The following is a 26,599-nucleotide window of genomic DNA, read 5'->3' on the forward strand; positions in this document are numbered from 1 at the left end:
TTTAATCTTGATGTGATTGCATGGTGCTAAAATGAGATGTTCTGTTTGGCTTTGAGCTTGCCTGTGACACCGATTTTGGTTTTGCAGTCTTGTTGAAACATTCACTTCTGTGGGGATAGGTGATAATCATAGTTACAAACAACTGATATATGGAAATGGGAGCAGTGGTTGAGAGTTGAGACTACTTGAGAGCTTAAAAAACTTGGGACGGCTATAAAAGCACAGGGAAAAACCCAAGAACTCTCTTGCTCCCTAACAAAGATGGCTAAAACCTCCAAAACTCTGCAAAATGAAGATATTTACTAAAATACAAAGAATACTAACTGCTACTTCCTAACTGCAAAATGTTTGGGAAAAAAGTTAGGAAAGAACTGCAGAAATTATAGTCCTGAAAGATCTAGGACCTCATCAATCCAAGAAAAATCCTCAACAGCAAATTCAATATCGAAAGGAGGAAGAGCATATTCCTCTCCACATTCATCCCCAAGCGTAGGATAAGCATCAATGTCATCCATGAAATCCAAAAACGATTGTTCTTCTTCAAGATTTGGATCCACACTGCCTTCTTCTTTGTTTGAATTTCCAATTCGATTACCAACAAGAGCTAAATTAGAGCTGTATAGAACTGGTTCCAAATTGTCTTCTTCTTTGATTGAATTTCCAATTCCATTACCAAGTAGAGCTGGAGTAGAGGCCTCAAGCACAGATGATGGGGAGGATGGATGAGAAAACAAATCTTTACACTCTTTGGACATGGCACTCACATCAGTCGATAACGAATTCTTATTTGGAATCAAAATCTCCTTGACATTGCGCTTACCACCCATTGGCTTGAACTCATTTTTTTCTTCATCATCACTTGAAGATTCAGTGGCATAAGGATCAGAGTATATAATACGAATTTTCCTCATTGAGTTTTTCTTCAATGTGTCACAATTGTTGTCTTTGTTTATACATTTTTTGCGGTTAGCCATGTAAAGTCAAACCCCTAAAAATCCCAAAAAGGAAATACAATTAACAGGTACCCAAAAGCCCAAATTGAAAAAAATAGCAATGATTTCCGAGATTAGTGCCATAGAACTTAACTACAAAACATGTCCAGCACCCAAACAATATTTATTTATTTTTATTAAAAATAAAACAAAATACTGAAAATAGAATAAATAATCCTAAAACAAATTGAAACTCATGCCATTAATCACAAGTTAAACACGAAAACTATATTTGTTCCTACATTGAATAAGCAAAAATAAAACAAAATAGAATAAAAATCCTAAAACCCATTGAAACCCAAGCCAAGAATCATAAATTAAAAACAGAAATATTATTCGTTCCTACATTGAAAAAGCATCAACAAATAAATGGACGAAAACCCACATACCGTTTTGATCTTTATAGCATGGAAAAGGTTGGGAAAGTCTGTTTCAAGGTCTGACCATGGCACCAAGAAGTCAGGAACAAGAGGAACGTGATAAAGGCAGAGGCTGATTTAGAGCTCCATAATTATGTCCTCTGTTTCACACTCCTCTCTCTTTGTCTCTCTTGGGAAGCCTTCACTGTCTTGCCGGAGAGAGAGAGAGATACATGTTAGAGAAAAATAACAAAAAGAGAAACTCAAACATATATTCCAGAAAATTTGAATTTACTTTTTCTTTTCCGAAAAAGAAAAGGCAACATAGAAAAATCAAGAAAGCAAATTTTAACTTTCAAGTTTTGGTGCTCACGTACCCAAGTCTGTGAGTGATTTCTCTTTTTAGTAGCGTTCTTTTCTCTCTCACAATCTGTCTCTCTCTCTGTTCTCTTTCACTTTTCCTTTTGAGGAAAGGTACAAATACAAAGAGAGAACTATGAAGCCATTAAGCGAAGCCACAAAGCGCTTTGGGAGACCACTGTCCTAATCCTAGTTATACCATACCCATTTTAAATTTGATTGTTGTGTGTTACGAGAACTTTTATTTGTACAGGTAAAGTGAGTTCGATAAAACCGTAAAAAAGGTAAAGTTTGAGTCGTCGTATGTATGTATGATAGAAGTGGTGTGGTGATTGACCTCAATGCTATATGCTAATGGTTATCCCAAAGGTTCAACACAAATATACGAGAGTATTGGATCAGTTTTGCTTTAGAACACAAGAATTTTCTTTTCTAACTAATTTTAGTATGACTTGGATTGTTTCTTTTAAAAATAAAAAGTCTGAGTTGGATTTATAATTGATAAACATTTTTAGTAAAATCATTTTAGGTATTTTGTGTAATATGTAAAATTTTTCAAGCACAATCTATCAAAATTGATAGCTTAGCCATTGAAGCTATTGGCATCGGACACATGTGGACATATATGATATATCATATTTTTTATGGGCCCAGTGTAGTTGGACACTTGGACCCAAATCAAGTCTCTACTATTTTGGGCAACTAAAAATTATAACTTAAGGGGAGTTTGAAAGAGTAGTTTGAGTTATGTTGTTTGGGTGTTTTTGATATGAGAATACATTAGGTCCAGCGTTGATGTAAAGCAACTCTTTTACGCCACCAATAATAATGTGCCACGTCAGCTAATAACTTTAAACTTAATACACCTTATTACACACGATTATAACCCATAAAATATCCCAAAACTCAAGATCCCTCTCATCTTTGTTGCTCTCTCCCTCTCTCATCAAAACCCAGCGCCGATCTGCCAGAGCTTCTTTAACCAAAGCATTTAAGCTTTATATTTCAAATTCTGACATATCATTTGTGAGCACTGGAAGGCCAAGTACAGATTGCATGTTTCCTTCTTTTTTTGACAATATAGAATCCGGATTGAGCCAGCAAACACAATCAACAAAACCCCCTAATCATTCTGTGCATCTAGCAACAAAAACCCCAACAACCCAACCAACAAAAAACCCAGCAAATCCAACAAGTTTTAGCAAAAAAGAAGAAGAAACGAAGCCCAAATAATGAAACAAAACATAAAACAGCCCCACCCACACACACACACACACACACACACACACACACACACACACACACACACTCATTCATCACTTATTATTGGAGGACTGTTTATTGTTAAAATCACTCATCTTCTTCTTCTTCTTGTTGGTGGCAGATCTAGTAAGTTGGTGACGATGGTAGTGAATGAGAGGCCGATGAAGAGGAGGATCTTTGCCGATCTCCATGACTTCCATACCTTCCCCACCACTACCACCACCAATACCTAGGACAAGCAGCCCTTCAGAGTAAAGATGAGAGCTTTTCTGGAAAAACACACTCACCGCACGCTCTCGCACTCCGCCGCCGTGCTTCCCGATTTTTTGGACTCAGTTGTTGGAGCATCATCATTGGGTGATGGTAGATCAGCGCTGGGTTTTGATGAGAGGGAGAGAGCAACAGAGATGAGAGGGATCTTGAGTTTTGGGATATTTTGTAGGTTATAATCGTGTGTAATAAGGTGTATTAATTTTATAGTTATTGGCTGATGTGGCGCATTATTATTGGTGGCGTAAAAGAGCTGCTTTACGCCAACTCCGAACCTAATGTATTCTCTTTTGATATATGTGTTGGTGAAAAAGTGTGTAATATTGTTTAAAATGTGAAAAAGGTTGTTAGAACTAATGTACCAAACAAGCTATTAATAATTAAAAAAGTGTTGTATGCAATATACAAGAAAGATTAAACTAACCATAAAAAAGAAGGTTATATTACAAATTACAACTTCTAAATTTGACCAATATTTAATTTAATTCTCTATCTTCATTTTGGTTCGATCGAGTCTTTAAATTTTAAGTTTATTTAATTAAGGCCTCCACTTATACTAAGTGGGTTGCGCCAAAAACGAAATAGTTTTTTTTTTATCAAATTTTTAAATAAAAAATCCAACAAAACTAAAACAAAAATTAATTTTTAAATGAAACAAAAAGGCATATATATATATATATATTTTTTTTTTTTTTCAAATAGGGAATAAGATAAACACAGTTCATACATATTCAAACAACAAATTTCAATTTCTTAACAAATTACTGTATAAAGCCAAAAGTTTTATAGTAAAAAAGAAGTCAAATCTCACTCTCCACTATCATATACAAAACAAACAATGATGAAGCTCCACTATCAAATCGAAGAAAAACAAGCACAAAATGGAAGGAAGGTAAGGATGAAAAGGAACGGACTGAAACGACAACATTTCTGTCTAGATCTGGGTCGTCGTTAACCAGATATAGGTTGGCATAAGGAACTATGGTTGTGATGCTCTCGTCAACGAAGGAGGAAGTATCCCATAGTGCTATGGCAGTGGAATCTAATGTTGAATTGGTTGCAGTGATATTGGGGGTTAAGACTCAGTACACAAACCAACAATTTGATTCGTTGTGCTCTGAGACTAAGCAACGAGTCCCGATGGCTAAAATGATCATCTTCTTTAAGAGCTTTGCTTCAAGAAGCCTCTTTGCAGGCCCATTCTTGTGCACGGGAATGATGGTGGCGACTCCAAGTCCAAGGTTGGTTTTGGTTTTGGTTTTGGTTCCATTACTATGGCTATATTGTTATTATTTAAAGGGCATTTAATTAGATGTTTCAAAAGAGATCAAAGAGAGAGGGAGAGTTTATATTCTTTTAGATAAATCCTATTTTTTTATTAATCATTCAGATATTATTTTAGGTGAGAATTTCTATTTTTTATTTTCTTCAAAAGAAAAAAAAAATTATTAGTTAGTTGGAATTTTTAATTTAAAACATTCAAAGAAAACTAAAACGGCGCCATTTTGGTCAATCCTCTGACTGAAATAGATGAGAGAACTTAATTGAATAGTGTTAAAACTTAAAAAGACTAGATTGAATAAAAGTGACGTTGGGGAATTGAATTGAATTTTAGTCAAACACATATAATCGGACCCGCATCAATTTTCTAGCTTTTGTTGCCATAAAAGATTTCACAATTTAGAAGGTAGATAATAAAGTGATGTAATGATAAGTTAATATAAAAACCAATATTCCTCTGAAAAAAATAGAGCATAACCAATGAAAATCTCTCAATTTAACTATTATGAAAAAAAATCGAGGCTATTATTGTGTCTATGCCAATACTCTTTGGTTAAACCATAAGACCTCACAAGCTTGCGTTTGTAATCAATTAGTGGGGGCACCCAAAAAAAACAAAAAACAAGAAGAAGAAGAAGACAAAGTAGCATAACAAACCTGTGTTTTATCTAGGTAAAATGGAGTTATTCAGTAACTCTTGTTTAACTTAGTTTTAAGCTTTTGCATCGTACATTTTCATTATTTTTAATGTCATTCATTGTTTTTTATATAACTCATTTTGCCATTCATAGTTTGGGGTGGGGCAGCATGGGTTTTATGAAAAGATAGTAATAAAAGCATAATATGGGTGGTCACATCTACAATTCTTTCTTTGATTTTTTTTTTTCTTTTGGTTTTTTTTTTCTTGTTTTTATCAGATAGAAATTCACCATTTTTTATTGACAGTAGGTGTTGCTTTATTGATATATAAAATATACTAGTTGTTAACAAAATTAAAAATTAAACTTTGTGAAAAAAATTCAAATAAATGTATATGTAATTACTAGTTAATAAACATAACATCTTAAGAAAGATTGATTGAATTAACTATATTGTCAATTTAAAATGAGATGTTAGATAATTTGAATACAAAATTTTAATTAGTAGTTTTGCATCTAATCAAGCAAGTAGAATAAATTGTATATAAAAAATTAGTATTTAAATATATAAAAGTCATCAATTTAGTTCTCGCTTTAGGCCCCAAAATACATGGAGCCAGCCCTCATACCTTCAGAATATCCACAATGCAAGTAAACCCTTCAAAATGATCATAATGCCCTTAAAACTTCTAAAACCTCTAAAATAACTAAAATACCCCTAAAACATATAAAATGACAAAAATAGAGTAAAATATTTAAAGTGGCCAAAATAACCTTAAAAGCTCTAATATGATTAAAATATGCACTCTAAAACCTCCAAAATATCTAAATACCTTTAAAATCTCTAATAGAATTGAAATACCTTTAAAAAAATACACAAAAATAAATAAATAAATATATCAAAAACCCATTGAAATAACAAAAAGAATAAAGTTAGAGATACAAATTATTTTACAAAATTTTTTACAAACTGCTGATGTGGTAAGTGATTATTTATTTATTTATTTTTTTGAGAAGGTGGTAAGTGATTATTGGTAAATGAAAAAATGATATTAATAATGGACCTAGATTAAAACCAATAAGAGGTTGGTTACATCAACATTTTGTAAAAATGTTGTAAAATAGCTTGTGACTATAGTATTACTCTAACAAAAATACCTTCAAAAAATTTTACTTGACCAAACTATGCCTCAAATATTCAAGAATCATTCCCAAACTTTTCAAAGTGCAACAAAAGCTACTTTTGAGTGCCATTTTGAAAGTTTCAAATGTATGTAATTATACTTGTGAAACTAAGTTTAGCAGATAGTTTTTGTCAAGTTTATTACTAGTTTTTTTTTTTTTTTGGGTTTCGTTGTACACTTATTTTGATTTGCCTATTAATGAATTTTTCAATAAATTTATTTTGATTTTTCTTAGTTTTAACTTTTAAAGTTGTTTTAATTGTTATGTATTAATATTTTAAAGTATTGAGTTAAGATTTTTAATTATCATCTATAAAATAATATAGGAAAATTTGTGATTTTCGTATGAATTCGAAATCTAAAAATATTTCAAGAGCACTTTAAGATTTACACGTTTTCCCGTTAATATTACGTATTATGAATTACTAATAAAACCAAAATAGCATTGAAATTATTTAATTAGAATTCATATTACTAGGGAATTAATTCTTAAATCTTGAGAATTCTAATAATGAGAGGTTCAATATATATATATATATATATTTGGGAACATGACAACAGCTTTATGCATGGAGAAAACAAAGGGTTCAATTTTTATTTATTTAACTATTTTCTACTTATGTAGAGTAACTCACATAACCAGATGAGATGGAATGGATCCTGCAGCCTAGGTAACTCCATCACTTTAAGTAACACAACTAGCTAGTTGAGTTACAACCAACAAGATCAATTATATATATATACACACACACACCCAATCCTTGCATGCATGTAATGCTATCCATATCAAGTGCACAAATCAAGGGTGAATAAATGGCTATACAATCTTATGTAAATTAGTTTCCTTTGAATACCACTCAGTACCAATCAGTCCAACAAAGAGTTAGTTCCCAACAATTTACTATTAGAGGAGATGCAATGTGGATACTAGAGGGAAAGGTGAATAGGAAACAAGCAATGACTTGAATCCTATTGTGAGTGATATATTAATCTTTAGAATTTTTTTATTTTTAAAAAAGGTAAATTACAACTCACACACCTGTGGTTTGGTTGAAATTTAAGTTACCTGGCTTGTAGTTTGAAATTTGACACTTTACCCACCTAAAGTTAGTACAGTTAGAGTTCCATAACATACCTTTGTTAAAAACATGGTTAAATATGTAATTTTGCTCTACGTTTATGTCTCTCTCCCCCAAAAACATAAAATAAAAAAATAAAAAAACATAAAAGTAAAATATCAGATAAGATTAAAAAGGGTCAAATGGAACACTTTGATCATGGGATTTCATACCACATGTAAGCAATTTAAATTTTGGTCAAACCTTAAGTGGGTAAAGCGTCAAATTTCAAACCACATGTAGGCAACTTAAATTTCGGCTAAACCACAGGTGGGTAAGTTGTAATTTCCCCACCACCCCCCCCCCCCCCCCAAAAAAAAGAAAGATTTGTCTTACCTCCAATGTTCTTATGTGTTGGAAATGATACGTGCACTACATGTATTTTAAAATAGTCATGTGTTGACCTTATATCCTATCCAATGCACAATAATATTGACAGAAGTATTATCCCACTGAATAAGAAACCTTAATTTTAGATTTGTGAGACAAATTATTTCTATATATTGATTGAGTATACTTTCTTAATTCAACAGCAAAATGAAGATTTATTTAATGTTAACATTCACGTAGTACAAAATTGCTAAATAGAATTCAATTTACTATTTAAATTGGATGGAGAAGGAGCATTTCAAATATGCCGAGCAACCAAAGCACACTTATGCCATATTTGGTTGCCCTTGGGAATTGCCTTGGAAGCCCTTGATGAGTACTCTGGTAAGTGAACAATTGCCTTATCTAGATCATCGTGACAAGTTTTTCCCATTTTCTTAATAAGTTGCAGGCAGCATTTGTTAGACACTGGTAATTTCTCAAACATTCCAAGGAATATTTCTTTCCCACACTCAGGTTCAACTCTTCTAGCGCAATGTAGCAAGTGCAAGGGGAACCCTGGAACATGCTTTGGTGGGCTTATCTTTTTTTTAGCAAGTGAGGCCATGACTCCGCTTGCTAAGATCAAAGCCACCATGATGAAGATGTTGTTGAACTTTGCCATGGTGCAAAACTAGTACTAGCTTGCTAGAGATTCCTTAATTTCCTGTTTGATTAGATTGAGATTTTTAGGATGGTTTTCAAGAGTGAGTGATTGGTATTTTTATATGGGTGAGGAGAGGTCGTGAGATGATCTTGGATTTAGAAAACGGTTTTAAACTTTAATTTTGCATGAGTTACTTTCATTCATATTGTCCAAAATTTGGTGGGAGTTTCTATACTGCAATAAATACATAGATAAACACGTTTCTTTCATTTACTTTGTTTTAGAGTTACAAAAAAGCTAATAATATTGTATTTTCAAGTGTTTTGATACAAATTCCGAAATAACAATTTGTTTTATATTCAAAAGTTAATTTGTTTTCTATTTTATTTCAAATACTCTCAATTACTAATTAAAAAATATCTTAGGAGTATAATATAGTACCTAAAAACATGATAGAAATAAAAAAGAATTTCAAAGTCGAAAAAAAAATAATAATGGTTCATTAAAAGGAAAAAAAAAATGCACTCTTACAAACAACTCAGGTATTGGGATGGCTATTAAAGCACAAAGAAAAACCCAAGAACTCACTTGCTCCCTAACAAAGATGGCGAAATCCTCCAAAATATGAAGAAAAACTACTACTACTTCCTAACTACAAAATGTTTGGAAAAAAATACAAAGGAGGAAAGAAACTGCAAAACTTATGAGGTTGTAAAATTTAGGACATCATCAATCCAGGAGAAATTCTCAGTAGCAAATTCAGTATCAAAAGGAGAAAGAGCGTATTTCTCGTCACATTCATTCTGAAGGATAGGATAAGCATCAATGTCATTAATACCATTGAAATTTTGATTGTAAAACTGCAGAAACAACTCTAGAATATTTGGTGACATTATTGGGACTTCCCAGAAATCCAAAACCAATTGTTCTTCTTCAAGAATTGGTAACATACTTTCTTCTTCTATGATTGTATTACCAACTCTATTACCAACTACAGCTGAAGTAGAGTAGTATAGATATGGTTCCACATTGTCTTCTTCTTTGATTGAATTTCCAATGCCATTACCAAGTAGTGTTGGAGTAGAGAATTCTAGCACAGATGATGGGGATGGATGAGAAAACAAATCTTTGGTCTTTTCTGTCACATTCCCATCAATTGATAATGAATTCAGAGCTCCATATAGCATATCAAACTCAATCGACATAATCATGTACTCTGCTTCACTCTCCTCTGTCTCTCTTGGAAAGCCTTCACTGTCTTGTCGGAGAGAGAGAGAGAGAGAGAGAGAGAGAAAGAGAGAGAGAGAGAGAGAACAGAAAGAGAATCTTATATATATAAGCACATGGAAAACATCCCAGAAAATTTGAATGCCTTTTCTTTTGGAAAAGGAAACAAAGAATAATCACAAAAGCAATCTGATTTTCAAGTTTTAGTGCTAAACCAAGTCGGAGAGTGATTTCTCTTTTCAATAGCACTTCTTATCTCTCTCTCTCTCTCTCTTCACCTTTCCTATTTGGCCTTGGTTTGATTCTGGTTCTTCCTTTCCTGTAAAAACATGGAAACCGTCTCAATTTTCAACCTTAATTTTTCTCTTTGGCAGACAAAACTCTCTCTTGTAGAAGGTCTATTGGATATAGTTCTCACAGTAGCAGTTATTGAGCTCAATGACAGCATTTGCAATAGCTTTTCCCAGTTTCTTAATAATGTCAAGCATATGTATTTATTTAGAGACTGGCATTTTATGATGGAAATGTTGATACAGAGCTTATTTTCTTTAGGTTGACTCAATACCTGCAAGAAGTACATATCAATGTATAAAATATGATAGTTAACTTAGTTCTTTTATTTTTGGGATTTAGGAGTACTATTACTTAGTTATTGCTGAATGAATATTGTAGGATACCTAATGTGTTAATTTGTAAATATAATGTATTATTTTGATATGTTGGTTTGTCCACTGATATATTTAGTACTAACTGTTCTAGACATATATAAATAGGCTAATCAAATTGCCTACACATTAGGTAGGTAATAAACAGGAAAAAAACAGGAATTTGTGATTTGCACAAAAAAAAAAAAAACCTATAGCCGTGTTCTTGAAATGAGGTTGTAGGTCCCCTATGGCCAGCCACATTTCTATAAATGCGGCTAAAACAAGGTCTATAGCCTCATTTTTACAAACATGGCTAAAATAAGGTCTATAACCGCGTTTTATAAGCGCAGCTATAGCCAAATTTAAAAAAAAAAAAACCTATAGTCGTGTTTTTGAAATGCGACTGTAGGTCCCCTATGGCCGTGTTTTTACAAACGCGGCTAAAATAAGGTCTATAGCAACATTTTTACAAGGTTTATAGTTGCGTTTTTACAAACATGGTTATAGTTCTATAACCTATATTTGCATTTGAAAAACGCGGCAATAGACCTGGCCGTTTATTGCCACGGTCGTGTTTTTGGAGTCACAGTCGTGTTTTAAAAAAATGGCTATAGGCTGCGTTTTTAGTAGTGAGGCGATAGTGACAATGGAGGAGTCTCACAAAGACTGCTTGATTTGCTTGGAACAATTTGAGGTTGGTGGTGAGGCTAGAGAGATGCCATGCAAACACAGGTTCCATTCCGCTTGTATCGAGAACTAGCTTCGAGTTCGCAGGTCCTGTCTGTTTTGCCAATTCGTTATACCTCTAGAGGAGGAGGAAGAAGAAGAAGGAAGTCTGAATATTCAATATGCTATGGGCTATCAACAAGAAGGAAGAGAGAGTATTGATGTTGTGCTTCATCGACATGTAATGGTGGTCAAGCCCATATGAGTCCTTGCCCATCGGTCTATTTGGTATTTCGACTCATATCGTTTTCAAGTTAATTCAGATGGGGATTTGGGTTCGAATCATTTTCAACATTTGGGTTCGAATTGTGATTCAGTTATAGATATGGATTTGGATTTAGATAATTTTGAAGATGATTCAGTTATGGATATGGATTTGGGTTAGGATTGTTTTGAAGTTAATGATGGGCCAACGCAATACATGGTGTTTTGAAGACATGATTAGAAATTAGTTAGTATTTAACTTACTTTATGAAAAAAGAAAATTACAATTAGTGGCTTGTAGCTTGTATTAGTAAAAAATTAATCAAAAATTTTCTTTTTCCTGCCCAAAGAATTTATGTTTGTTTATTCATTTTAGTTCTCTTCTATTATTTAAAACTAATTTTGGTTTTTTTTTCAATGATTTTTTTTAATAACAAAACAGAAACTATGGCCTATTTCTTTAAAAAACAAAAACAAAAACAAAAAAACAAACAGAAACTTCATTAAATAAATAAAAAAATCCATAAATACATTATGGAGAAAAACTTGTTCTATAAAATAAGGACTTTCTTCAATCCAAACACAATAATCAATAAGGCCATAAGTATGTTTAGCTAAAAGATGAGTAGGTTTAATAGGTCTACTCAATGACTTTTGATTGTTCATTCATTCGTAGCAAATTCATACAGTTACTTTTGATCTAATGCTTATGTGGATATGATCTTTAGGTAGGTTGCTAAGCTTGGATATTACGCATATGAGTAGCCAGGTAGGTTAATGAGTGTTTCATAACATGGGCTGAAGAAACCTAAATAAACCATAAACTTTCAAATAAAACTATGCCATAATCAAATAAATTTTCTTCAAATAAGGAAGAAAATAAACCCAGTACATACAGATTCAAACAATAAATTTCAATTTCTAATCAGATTACTGATTCAACACAAAATTTTTATCTAAAACAACAAAAAAGTGAAATCTCACTCTCCTCTATCATAAACAAAACAATGATAAAACTCACAACCAAGGCTCTAAGGCCCCACTGTCAAATGAAATAAAAACAAGCACAAAACAGAGGAGGAAGGTACCAATCTAAATGGATGGCTGGAACTGGAACAACAACATTTCTCTCTAGATCTTGACTTTTACCCAGATATAGGTTGGCATCAAGAACTATGGTTGTGACAGAGGAGGAAGTATCCCTTACTGCTACGGCAGCGAAATTTAGTGCTAAATTGGTTGCGATAGTAATGGGGTTAAGACTCGGTACAAAAATGATTTGATTTGCTGTGTTCAAAGGAAGAGCAACAAGTCCCAATGGATAATGGTTGTCTTTTCTAGAGCTTTGCTCCAAGAAGCAGCTTTGCAGGCCCATTCTTGTGCATGGGAATGATGGCGGTGACTCCAAGGTTGGTTTTGGGTCCATTATTATGGCTAGATTGCTATTATTTGAAGGGAATGTAGATTTTTTTCGAGAGAGATCAAAAAGAGAGAGAGAGAGAGTTTATATTTTTTGAGATGAATCCTAATATATTTTTTTAATCATTCAGAATTTTTTACGGTGAGAAATTATATTCTTGACTTTCTTCAAAAAAAATTATTAATTAGTTGGTATTGAAGCACACCAATCTGATAAGGACTCAAACACTACAGTAGATCAAATTAATTCAAATTCAAATATTGTAGTAGATAAAAACTGTTCAAGATAAGCCAGAGCAATTTCATATCTCATCTGTAATTTGTATTTCAAATGTATTCTTTTGTATTCAAACATGTTATCCTATGTAACTAATCTGATTATATATATGAAAGCAACTCCCAATGTTGAGGGTGTGGGAGCATAAGATTCACTAATCTGATTGTATCAGAGCTTTTACGGCTAACGTCATGAGTTTCTAATTCCAGCTCCTCCACAAATCAAACCAACTCCCCCATTGTCACCACACTCTCTCTTCTTGTTCAAACACAACCAAATCATCCAATTCGCCTTACCCTCACCAAAGACAACTATCTTCTTTGGAAATACCAAGTTGTTAATCATCTCAATGCTCAAAACTTATTTGGCTATATTGATGGATCTAAAACAACACATTCTTCCACTATTTCTAATCCTGTCACCGAATCAAATCAACCTATTCTTATTCCAAAACCTGAATATGTTACTTGGCAACAACAAGATCAACTTATTCTCAGCACATTGATTGCATCCCTCTCAAAGTCCATTTTATCTCAGATTCTTGGCTGCAATACCTCTCGCACTCTATGGGTGGGTCTTGAACATATGTTTATCTCCTAATCTCAGGCTCGTGTGATGCAAATCCAATACCAATTAGCTACCTCAAAGAAAGGTAACTCAAATGTGACTGATTATTTTCAGAGAATGCGTAGTCTTGGAGACACACTCGCTACAGTTGGACAAGCTCTCTCAGATACTGAAATGAGCTCCTATATTCTTGCTGGTTAGGAACTGAATACGACCCATATGTCACTTTTGTCACCACTCGGGTGGACCCTTTTTCTCTTGCCGAATTATATGGGCATCTCCTTGCTCATGAGTAGTGCTTGGAACATCATCAATCAAGTGTTGAGTTAGCATTCTCAATTACCAATATGGCAACTCGGAATACCAAAAATCGTGGTCGTGGTGGTCATAGTTCCTATGGGCGTGGATCTTCTTCAACTCAAAATGGTCGAGGCACAAGAGGACGTGGTCATGGCTCCTCAAAGTCATCCAACAATCCCTTTTCCTCTAGGACACCACTTGTTGTCTGCCAAGTTTGCAACAAACCTGATCACGCTGCTATAAGTTTCTACCACAGATTTGATCATTCTTATCAGCTGATCCACCTGCAACTGCCCAAGCTTTTTACTCCTCCCCATCTGCCATTCAGGATGATAACTGGTATCCTGATACTGGTGCCTCACACCATCTTACACCAGATTTCTCTAATCTCAATGTGAGCTCTAAAGCATATTTTGGCACTGATCAGATCACGATCAGAAATGGTCAAGGTTTGCCTATTTCACATACTGGAAACACATCTATCTCTACACCTAATCACTCATTTTTTTTAAAACATGTGTCATATGTTCCCAATGCTTGCAAAAATCTTCTCTCTGTTAGTCAATTTGCTAAGGACAATTCTATATTTTTTGAGTTCTATGCTAACTTCTTGATTAAGGATCTCACGACTGGGAGAATCCTCCACTACGAACCTCTTAGGCATGGGCTATATCCTCTCTTTTCACATTCATCTCCAACCACTTCACCACATGCTCTGCTTGGAGAAAGAACATTTGCTACAAATTAACATCATCGTTTAGGACATCCCAACTTTCGTATTGTTTGTCAAGTGTTATCCAAGTTTCAACTTCCAGTTTTGGCAAATAAAACTTTGGCAATGTGTTTAGCATGCTCTCAAGCCAAAAGTCATCAGTTATCTTTTAATTCTTCTACCTTTGTTGCATCTAGGCCTTTAGAATTGCTATTTTCAAATGTATGGGGTCCATCCCTAACTGTTTCCTTTTCAGGCAATAAATATTATGTCTCTTTTGTTGATGTCTATAGTCGATTCACCTGGTTGTATCCCATTCCAGCAAAATTTGATGTTTTTCATGTTTTTAAGCAATTTCAAAGTCAAGTTGAACGTCACTTTAATGCTAAAATTCTCAGTGTTCAAACTGATTGGGGAGGTGAATTTAGATCTTTAAACACTTTGTTTAAACAAATTGGCATCACTCACCGTGTTTCATGCCCACATACTCATCAACAAAATGGTTGTGTTGAAAGAAATCATCGTCATATTATTGAAACTGCCCTTGTTTTACTTGCACACAGTTCTCTTCCTACCTCATTTTAGGATGATGCTTGTCTTACAACTTGTTATCTCATTAATCGCATGCCCACTCCTAATCTGGGCCATCAATCACCTTTTCACAAATTGTTTCGTCAAGACCCTAACTACAAATTTTTAAAGGTTTTTGGGTGTGCATGTTACCCTCATTGTCGTCCTTACAATAATAACAAGCAACAATTTCATTCTCTTCAATGCATTTTTCTTGGCTATAGTTCACATCATAAAGGATTTAAATGTCTACATCTACCCACTGGTCACATTTATATATCACATGATGTGCTCTTTGATGAATTTATATTTCCCTTTGCCAATAAAATACTGTCACCTACTTCTTTACAGCCCATCACTTCTAATGTTATTCCACTTTCTATTACTGTGCCACTAACATCTTTGTAGGTTACTAACACATCTCATACTTCACATCTTAACTCTCAAACCAATAATACCAGTCCGTCATGTTCTGATCGTGCCAGAATTAGTGATGCTTCTCCAACCAACAGCTCATCAAATCACACTGCATCTCCATCAGTTCAGTCCTCTATTTCAGCTCCACTTCGTACTCATCCAATGGTGACTCAGTCACAGAATTTGATCACCAAGCTGATGTTAGGATTAGTGCCCTTAAATCCTATTGTATGATGCTATGTATGTTATTATGTATGACATTATATATGACTGAATGTTGTAATTAATAAAATTGTTTTATTATAATCTAAAATAATGGTAACATGAATATTCAGACATTATCATATAGTCCATGATATGCATAGTATGTGATTTATATGATTTAGTCACAGAAGATATAAGTCAGAAGTTCTTTGTAAACTCAAAATTATAATTCGTAGTCGGTGATGAAATTGGGTGTTTCATCTATAAAGACTATAACATATCAACTAAGATAATTTGTCTTGATCATGGAAGTGGAGACTTCTAGTTGATGTGTTGATATGTTTTAAGAGTTAAGACATATTAAACTGGACTACTGTGAGATTTATTATTCTCTTAACGGCTGTGTCATGCCCCGAGCCCAACTATAAAGATAGGCACGTGACAACTGCCGCACGCTTATAAAGTAAGCACCCTACAAGTGTGCAAGGCCTTCTTAGAAACTAAAATTTATTCTCAAAAATTAATTCAAATAAATTCAAAACACCTCAACAATTTCTTTATGAATAGATCTCCAATAATTTAATATGAACAAAATTCAAACCTCATGTACATAAAGCCAATTGGCCAATAAATATAAAACTATTAGAAGACCATCCAATCCCAAAATCACTAAGCTTCTTTTCCTGCTCACAACACAATATCAAAACTCTCAAAACTTGCTATTCTTCACAATCTGAAACTGGAGGGGAAAAAGGGGTGAGCTGACAAATCAATAAGTAACCAATGTCCTAATTAGTTCTATCAAGCAATAGATCTATAAAATAATAAGATGTAATATGAGTTTTCAAAAGTTATAATATACTATGGGTTTTTCAAAAATAACTAAGAAGTTTCATAGTCTTAAAATAATAAGTTACAAATAGATCACATACTTTAATCTTACAAATATATGATAGATGGTTAGAAAGTAGTCAGTTTTTCATATATCAAAAACTATAACTTACAATAGGTTCCAAAAATACATAAGCAGTTTTAATGACTCAAAATAGTTCAAATACTCAAACATTTTCAAATTCACATATGTAGTTTTAAGGACTTAAATGGTTCAAATATTCAAACTTAATTCATATTGTTAACAATCTTATGACTATGGTCACGCTATATCCCCGTGACTGGACATCAGAGTACCAATGAATAATCCTCATTGGTTGGGTATCAGAGTACCAATAAATAACCCCAATTGGTTTGGGTATCAAAATACCAATGAATAACCCCCACTGGCTGGGTATCAGAGTACCAATGAATAACCTCCATTGGTTTAGGTATCAGAACCAATTCATAATCAGACTATCCATAATCATATCTATGAAATCATAATTTCTAACAAAAATATATCTTATTCAAATGCATATACATATAATCCTATATTCAATATTTCAATACATTTGTGATATTTCTATATTCCTTAATTTAAATCAATATAGCTAAAAAAAAATTAAATAAAATAAATCTTATATTCAATACTCATATATATTTGTGGAAATTATTTATTCTTTATTTTGAATTAGTATAGCTAAAAACAATTAAAAAAAACACATCATATATTCAATAACCAGATATATTTGTGATAATTCTTTACTTGAAATTAGTGATATAATAGAAATAAAATTGTAACAATTATAAACAATTTTTTGGTACTTAAAAATACATTAATATAAGCAAAATAAAACCCAATTAGGATAAGGTTACTTACCTCCAAAAGCTATTCCAAAAGAAGCTTTTCCTTAACAAATCCTCTAAAATTCTTAGATATCGCCTAAAATAATTTTCAAATATTTTTACTCAATAATTAAATAATTTAAGAAGAACTTATAATGGTACCCAGCCAGATAGAGAGACTACTAAAAATATCTCATAACTATCCATTATTATCTCATACCAAAAAAATCCACCTATTCATATCATATATTTTCTTTACTTTCTGCTACAAATAGTTTCCTGGGGATATAGACTATAGAATACCTATAAAGTCAAAAGCCAATTTATAAATAAATAAAAAAACACCACCAGAACACAATTACGTTTATTCCTTTCCTTCTTTTCTTTTCTTTTTTTCTTTTTTTCTTTTTCTCTGCCACCTGCCACCATTATCATCTCAAAATCTCATGCCACCTGCCAACTCCAAGTACAGTTAGGCACATGGCCTTACAGGAAAAACAACATTTTTCTTTTTTTTTCATCAAATCCACTACTTCGGCACTGTTATTGAAAGAAAGTCTGCGCAAAACACCTAACATTTTAAGAAAATATGCGGCTTCTCTCTATGCTTAACGCACGAAGGTATAGAAAGAGATTAAGTTACTGAACATAGAAAAATCTGTAGTAACAGCGTCTAATTTACCGAAAAATAAATCCAAACTTTTGTTTGTTTCATCATTAAAACTCTCAAGTAATTAAATAGTTTCACTACTAGCCAAAATACCCACATAAGAAAATATTCTAATACCACATAAAATCTCAATTTGACAAAAGAACAAGATTTCTTAAGCTCTTACCTCAAGGATGTAGTCAATCCTTCTCTACTTCAGTCATTTGGGTAGTCTCCTCTCTCAAAATATCTCTCCTTATACGTTGTCCTTTAATAAGCTTATATATAGTTAGGGTTTCAACCTTATTTTCTAAAAACTCCCTTATAATTAGAAATTATAAAATTGGCCCCACAAAGAAAATTACTTAAATACCCCTCCTTTTAAATCGTTTTTTTTTTTTTTGGTATTACAGGCTGTCAATTGAATAATAAATCTCACGACTTCTATTTGCATGAACTCTAAATCCTGAGAGGATAATTGACCTAATTATAAAATGTAGGTTGCTTTGATATATTAGGAGTAAGATCTAAGGTAACGGTCAAAACCTCGGTATGTTGGACAGCCACATTTAGTGTTGATGGAATATGTATTCTCAAGATGGAATTCATAGTCTCTTAACAAAGATATAAAATATTCCCTTAAGATAAGTTTAATGGGTTCAGTTATTCAAAGAGTTAAACCTAACGACTTTGGTAAGAAGTTACTAAAGTATATATTTATGAGATTGGATTTCATAAATATATGTTGAATAACTTTAAAGGATTAAACCGGGTACTCAAGGATAAGATGTAGTAATTTACAAAGTGGCAGTCTATATTCATGACTTTGTATTACTACGAATATATTATGAAGGGGTTGCACGTACAATAAAGTCTTGGGATATAATTTATAAATAAGACCTAGAGTGTAATTATATTTATATAGTGGTATTAAATATAATTAATGGTAATTTTGGACTTGTCAAGAGTTGACAGAAAAGCCCAAGGCCCATAGGTGCTATTGTTTTATTGGTCTCTTTTAGTCCCACTCCAAGCCACACACTTAAACCCAATTGGAAAGACTCAAAAGGCCAGCCCAATTAAATAGTCAATTAGATACAAAGAGAGAAACATACAGAATTTTCTATAGAAATTTTTTGAATGAGACATATGTAAGAGTGAGATACTCTACCATTCTCCCTTTGAAACTGATTGAGAGACCACACATCTTGGGCGTAAAGTGGAATTGGAGTGAAGATCAAAAGTATTTCCAAGTGCTTCCGATCTTTGTTTTGAAATTCACCACACCAAGGTACGCTCTCTTGTTCTTGAATTCTGAAACTTACATAGTGCATGTTATCGATTGCGAATAAAGTAGATCCATTAAATTTCCGCTGAATATATTTTGTATGAGATGCAAACCATGTTTAATCCTACAGCTAAAACAATTTCATGATGGGATTATACAGTACTCAGTTCCTCAAGCTTTAATGTCTTTGATGTCTCCATCCAAGCCCACCAATTATTCTACAATAGTGAAATTTCCAGAGTGGCGCACTGCTATGGAAGTAGAGTTTAATGCCTTGTTAAAAAATAACAGTTGGAGCCCTGTTCCTCCTTCAAGAGCTCGTAATATAGTGGGTTGTAAACGGGTTTTCCGAATCAAAAGGAGAGCTAATGGCACAAATGAGCGTCATAAGGCTCACCTTGTAGCCAAAGGATTTCACCAACAAGCTGGAATTGATTTTAGTGAAACTTTTAGTCACGTTGTCAAACCCACAACTATTCGGGTTGTTCTCTCACTTGTTGTCTCAACTGGTTAGTCTATAAGCCAACTTGACATTCAAAATGACTTTCTTCATGGCAACTTATCCAAAGAAGTATACATGTTCCAACCTCTGGGTTTTCATCAACCATCCCTGCCTAACCACATATGCAAGTTGAACAAGGCCATCTACGGTCTCAAACAAGCACCTTGTGCATGATTTTCGCGCTTAAGTGGCAAATTGTTGGAGCTTGGCTTTGCTGCCTCTAGAGCTGATTCATCCCGCTTCACTTTCCTCTCAAATTCCCTCACTATGTATGTACTCATATACGAGGATGATATCATTATCACCAGCTCAAATCATTTGGCAATTGATGATCTTCAGAATCTACTCTGGCAAGATTTTGCTGTTAAAGATCTTGGTGAGTTAAAAAAAAAATTTCTTGGCATTGAAGTTCCTAAGCATCCAGATGGTGTTTTGTTATCTCAACACCGTTATATCATTGATCTTCCTAACCACACAAATATGTTGCATGCCAAGCCAATTTCCTCTCCGATGTCGCTAAGCCACTTTCTGTGTTTGATGGTGCTATCTTTCCTGATCTTACTCTGTTTCACAGCACTATTGGCTCTCTACAATACCTTTCAATCACTCGACCAGATTTGTCATTTGCAATTAATCGTGTTTGTCAATTTATGCACAAACCAACTACCACTCACTGGCAAGCAGTAAAGATAATTTTGAGATATCTTAAGCATACTATCTCTCATGGTCTCTTACTAAAATGCTCTTCATCCACTCGCCTTGGTGCCTTTTCTGATGCCGATTAGGCTGGATGTCCAGATGATAGGCGGTCCACTAGTGGCTTTTTGTGTTTATCTTGGTGACAACTTGATTTCTTGGAGCTCTAAGAAGCAGCCTACTGTGGCCCAATCGAGCACAAAGGCTTAATACAAGGCTATTGTTAATACCACTGTTGAATTGCTCTGGCTCCTGTTTCTGTTGCGTGATCTTGGTCTCCATCAATCCCATCCTCTTCGGTTGTGGTGTGACAATATCAATGCAACGTATCTCACTGCTAATCCAATCTTTCATGCAAGAACCAAGCATGTGGAAATTGATTTCCATTTTGTTCAAGATAAAGTTGCTACTAAGGCCTTGGATATCTGGTTTATTTTTGGCAAGGTTCAATTAGCAGATGTCTTCACCAAACCGCTTGTTTCATCCCGTTTCCACTGGCTTGTTTCCAAGCTCCACGTGTGTCCTTCCCCATTGAGTTTGCAAGGGGATATTGAAGCACACCAATCTGATAAAGACTCAAACACTATAGCAGATTATATTAATTCAAATTCAAATATTGCAGTAGATAAGAACAGTTCAAAATAAGCTAGAGCAGTTTCATATCTCATCTAAATTTCTATCTCATCTGCAATTTGTATTTCAAATGTATTCTTTTGTATTCAAACATATTATCCTATGTAATTAATCTGATTATATATATGAAAGCAACTCCCAACGTTAAGGGTGTGGGAGCATAAGATTCCCTTCATAAAATACCTCTATTCTTATAGTTGGAATTTTTAATTTTAAAAATTCAAAGAAAAGTAATTAACATCACTTTGGTACACTTATTGCCAATCCTCTAACTGAATTAGACGAAAGGACTTAATTGATAGAATTTGAAACTTAAAGAACTGAATTGAATGAAAGTGACATTAGAGGATTAAATTGAATTTTAGGCAAACAAAGAGGGTGAAATTTGTAACTTAGCCACCCCAAAAAACACACATGCAAATCAACACATGTAATCGAACCCCACATTAATTTTGCAACTTTTGTTGCCATAAAAGATTTCACAATTTCCAAGGTTGATAATAAAGTGATGTTAATGACAAGTGATAAAAACCAATACTCCTTTAAAAAGCATATGAGAACCAATACTCATTAGTTCAAGGCCGGCCCTAAACATTTTGGGGTCTAAGATGAGAACTAAAATGGAGCCTTTTTTATATTTATGTATTAATTAAATTAATATTTATTTAATATTTTATATTATAATTGTTAGCACATATGTTGAATATGTTATGAACATATGTTATTTAGAATTGGCTAATCCTTTGACAAAACGCACTTTACTTATAATTTGGTAGATTTAGGATGTGTTTAATACTTCAAAGAATAAGAGTTCAAGTCTAGTATTGAAGCCATGGAAATCTGTCCAAGAAACAAGTGAAGAAATGCTGTTCATTAAAGCTGGACAGATTCCCGACAAATAGCTCAACAGATGTATCTATCGAGGTCTCGACAGTTGTCAACAGATAAAGCATCTATCGAGAATTACGAAATTTAAATTTCCAAACTGATTTTCGGCCCATATTGACATGTATGTGTAGGGTTTCTTTTCTCACAACCCTAGACATATATAAGGCTTATTTTAAAAGCCGTCACAATTGGTGTGCACATAGAGAACATATGAAAAAGTGACTGAGTGCCTTATTCTCTCTGTAAGAAGTTACGGTATCTTTTGTGCTTTAGGGTTTTATAACCAAGGGCTTCTTAATCTTCATTGTTGATGAAGTAAAGAACTTTGCAACTAACCTCTTCTTCAAGTTAATGGTGTTAGTCACGTACAGGGATTCGTACAAAAGGGTGGTGTTCATATATTGGAGAGTTCAGAGGTTCTGAAGCGGTAGAAGGTTTCTACTGTAAGTTTATCTACGGGGATTGTAGAGTTTAGGGACAAAGATTTTGTATTAGATCTGATACTTCTTTTTATTATAGTGGATTACTTTTCAGGAAGGTTTCCCTTCAGGTTTTTTACTATGAAACTAGTTTGTTTCATTGGTTTTCCTGGGTCATCATATCTTGTCTTATTTACTACTTCTCTATGCATGATATTGATATTTATTTGTTTTAACAAAGTTTAATCATAATAAATCTAATTAACAACTTGAGTTTAAAACTTGTTAATTCTATCAACCGGGGTCTAAATTTCCCATCAATAATAAATTGCACTCAAAATCTATTTTTCTTAGCTTTTAAGATGCAAATTGACTAATTAAATTTTTGTATTCAAGTTCTTCTAACATCTTATTTTCAAAATATAACTAATTCACTTAATCTTTCTTGGGACATTATCAATCTTAGATATGATATTATTAATTTTAAGTTTTTCATATCCAGATACATATTTTCTAGTAGACATTTCTAATTAAACAATATATTTATAATGATTTGAATAAAAAATAACTTTCAAGTGTAGAGCAATAGAACCAAGGCCCAACACCCAGCAACTCAAGTAGAATATAAAAAAACTCGAGGGCAGTCTTATACAAATAAGAAGTATACCTCAATGACTCAGTCCTCAATTTAGAGTCTTCAGATGTGATCGGTAATTCAGATCGGAGGGCCTAAGCCAGCAACAGAAGGATTTAAGATTAGGATTTAGGACCAGTGGAGAGAAAGAATGAGAGAGGCAGAGAACAAGAATGAGAAAGAGAAACAGTAATAATTTTAGGGATTTGAGATTTTTTATTTGTTTTGGTTTGTGATTGTTTTGTGGTTAATTTCTTAGATTGGATTTGTAGTTTATCTTGTTGAATTTTGGTTTTTCTAGAGCATAATGATATTATTTTTGGGACAATTGATTTTGTTTAGACCAAAGAATTTTTTGTGGTACCAATGTTTAACCAGATATATTAGAATTTTTGTTCTTTGGTCACAAGGATATGCCAGATTTTTTTGGATTCATCTGAAACTATTTTTTTCTTCTACTACCCATTCTTTTCCAAAATTTTAAGACCCCCTTCCACTTGGAGGCCTTAGACAATTGCCTAATTGGCCTAAGGGAAGGGTCTGCGTTAGTTAAACCATAAATCTTGCAAGCTTGTGGGGGGGGGGGGGGGTTTGGTTTCTATATTTTAGGGTTACAATTTATTTTATCCCTATATTTTGGCAGCAGTCAATTTGGTCCTATTATTTTCAATTTGTAGTCAATTTGGTTCCTACGTTAACTTACTAATAGAAAATGCTGACGTGACAAATAGTTTGTACAATTAGCACATTTGAAGCTTACGTGGCAATAAAATACTATTAAAAAAATTTAATTCGTATTTATAATTTTTTTTTTTTTAAACACCTCAATATCACAAAAAAATCCACATAGAAAATTTTTACAAATTTTTTAGCATTTTATATATATAATTCATAATTTTAAAGAAAAGAAAAATTGAATAAAAAAATTTTTAAATCTCAACCTCCCATTTATTTTTTCTTGTTTCAGTTTCTCAACAACCAAACACATTTAAAATTTAGTAATTTACGGTTCCCTTCCCAAATGTTCAATCCGACACCCAACACCTACCGATCTAATCCTCTCTTTCCTTTTCCTTTTCCTTTTTCTTTTTCTTTATTTTATTTCTTAAAAGAATAATGCAAAAAGGAAAGAAAGAAAACAACACCAAGCTTGAAAGAAAGCAAAAGATACCCATTGATTGACTTTGACAATCTTGATTATCAAGCCTAGAAAACCAATTTCCCAGGTTTTCTCAGCCACCAAATAGAGCATCAACCAACCCACATCTCAAAATTACTAAGGCTTCTCTTGATAGAAACAAAAGCGGCATCTCAATGGGAGAATGGCATGGTCATCTACTACTTGGGTGGTAGTGGTTCTCAGCTAATGATGGCTTCTGGGTTAGGAGAAAATGAGCATTTGCCTCTTTTGCCAAAACTTTTCAGCAGAATGCCCCAAATCTGAATCTAATTAGGGAAATGACTCTGTTTTGAAACTCGATTTTCTAAAAATCAAGTTTCAATTTAAAACTCGATTTTTGGACAATCGAGTTTTAATTTAAAACTCAATTTTTGGACAATCGAGTTATAGCAAACTGAAAAATTTAAATAAATAAAAAAAAATTTGGTACTCGAGTTGGAATTCAAGTACCATGTGAAGTACTTGAGTTCATGGAACTCGAATTCCTTGAAAAATTCAAGTGGAACTCGAGTTCCATGAACTCGAGTACTTTACATGGTACTCGAGTTAATGGAACTAGAGTACCCAAAAAAAAAAAAAATTCTTAAGTCCACGTTTGCTATAACTTGATATTCCAAAAATCGAGTTTTACATTTGGAACTTGATTTTTAGAAAATCGAGTTTCAAAACAGGGGCATTTCCTAATTAGTTTCAGAGGTGGGGCATTTTGCTGGACTTTTAAAAAAGAAAGGGCAAAAGCCCATTTTGGCCTTCTGGGTTATGAATTGATTCAGTAGTGGGAGTTTTGTGGGATTTATGAGATTTGGGTTATTTGCTTCGGCAGAGGTAGGACTAAAAAACTTTAATATAATTTTTTTTATACAAGATAAAAATTCTATTTTAACCTAATCTAAGTGTATATGTGTGTGAAGCTCCTTCTTGGAGACTTGAATCCCGACCCTTGCCCCCCACATCCTATAAACATTTATACTTGTGGAGTGACTACTGCACCAAAGGTTTGGTGCACGGTGGTTGCCACGTAAGCTATAAGTGTTCAAATTGTACAAACTATTCGACATGTAAACATTTTTTGTTGGCAATAAACAATTAAGACCAAATTGACTGTAAATTGAAAATAACATTGACTAAATTGATTGCTATCAGAATATAGGAACCAACTTGATTATGATCCCATTTCTCCACCAAAAAAAAAAAACTTGTTTATGATCCCAAAATATATTGACCAAAATGGTTTTTTTTTTTTTCTCCAAAAAATAAAAAAAGACAAGGTGGCGTATCATTCCTTGCTTCTTCAACTGACTTCATTCAATATCCATTACCGTTGTACAAACTTGGCTAAGCTGGGAATGAGAAAGATCAAATGGTCGTTCATTAGCCCTACTAGTAAAGGCCTCCTCGACTTTCTTTAAAGCCTTGTGATTCATCTTGAAGGCTAGTTTTGTAATAATTCAAATCCTCATATTATTACAGAACTAAATAATAATAATAATATAAGGATTATTATTGTTGGGTAGATTCGAGTTTTACTTGGAACTTGAGTTCGAAAAAAGTGCTACATAATTAAATAAGTTTAGTCAGATGCAATTTTACTAATTTTTTCAAAAATTATACTATTTAGCAAAATTTTCCTGTGTTTGAATAACAAAAATTTGCTCAAACCAACATCATTTTTCCGCTGACTAAGAAAACAACTTTTTGGGGTTGAAAAATGTTTTGATAAAAAAAACATTTTAGCATTAAGAGGAAAAAAAAAATCCTCTAATTAATATATCTGTTCCAAAAATCTACAAAAATGACTAAATTACCTTTAAAAAAGCAAGTAAACTCATCAAAATGATCATAATACCCTCAACACTTCTAAAACCTCTAAAAGGATCAAAATAACCCTAAAGCATATAAAATGACTCTCATCAATATATATATATATATATAAAATGACAAATATAACGTTAAACATTTAAAGTGGCCAAAATAATCTTAAAACCTCTAATACGATTGAAATACCTCTAAAACTATACCCAAAAAATAAAATGTTCTCTAAAACCACCAAAATAACAAACAGAAAATTTTCCAATTAAAATTTTTTTTAAAAAAAAATTTTCTAAAATCTACATGGCCACAGTATGCCTCAAATATTCAAGAATCACCCCCAAACTTTTAAGAGTCCCACAAAAGCTACTTTTGAACGTCATTTTTTAGGTTTTAAATGTATGTAATTATACATGTGAATGTATATGTTTAGCTGATATTTTTTTTCAAGTTTATAATTAGTTTTTTTTT

General features: G+C 33.0%; 2 protein-coding genes across 2 annotated transcripts; both read right to left on the reverse strand.

Annotated features, from left to right (window-relative positions):
* Positions 1–262: 262 nt before the first annotated feature.
* Positions 263–1,875, reverse strand: LOC142632079 (uncharacterized). Its single transcript, XM_075806501.1, has 3 exons — positions 1,729–1,875; positions 1,382–1,556; positions 263–988 (listed from the first exon to the last, which is right to left on the reverse strand). The coding sequence occupies exon 3, from the start codon at positions 972–974 to the stop codon at positions 381–383; it is 594 nt and encodes a 197-aa protein (XP_075662616.1). The 5' UTR covers positions 975–988; positions 1,382–1,556; positions 1,729–1,875; the 3' UTR covers positions 263–380.
* Positions 1,876–9,142: 7,267 nt separating this feature from the next.
* Positions 9,143–9,646, reverse strand: LOC142632691 (uncharacterized). Its single transcript, XM_075807056.1, has one exon. It carries the CDS (start codon positions 9,644–9,646, stop codon positions 9,143–9,145), a length of 504 nt encoding a protein of 167 aa, XP_075663171.1.
* Positions 9,647–26,599: the final 16,953 nt, after the last annotated feature.

The sequence above is a fragment of the Castanea sativa genome, chromosome 4, assembly GCF_040712315.1.
Source record: "Castanea sativa cultivar Marrone di Chiusa Pesio chromosome 4, ASM4071231v1".
NCBI lineage: Eukaryota > Viridiplantae > Streptophyta > Magnoliopsida > Fagales > Fagaceae > Castanea > Castanea sativa.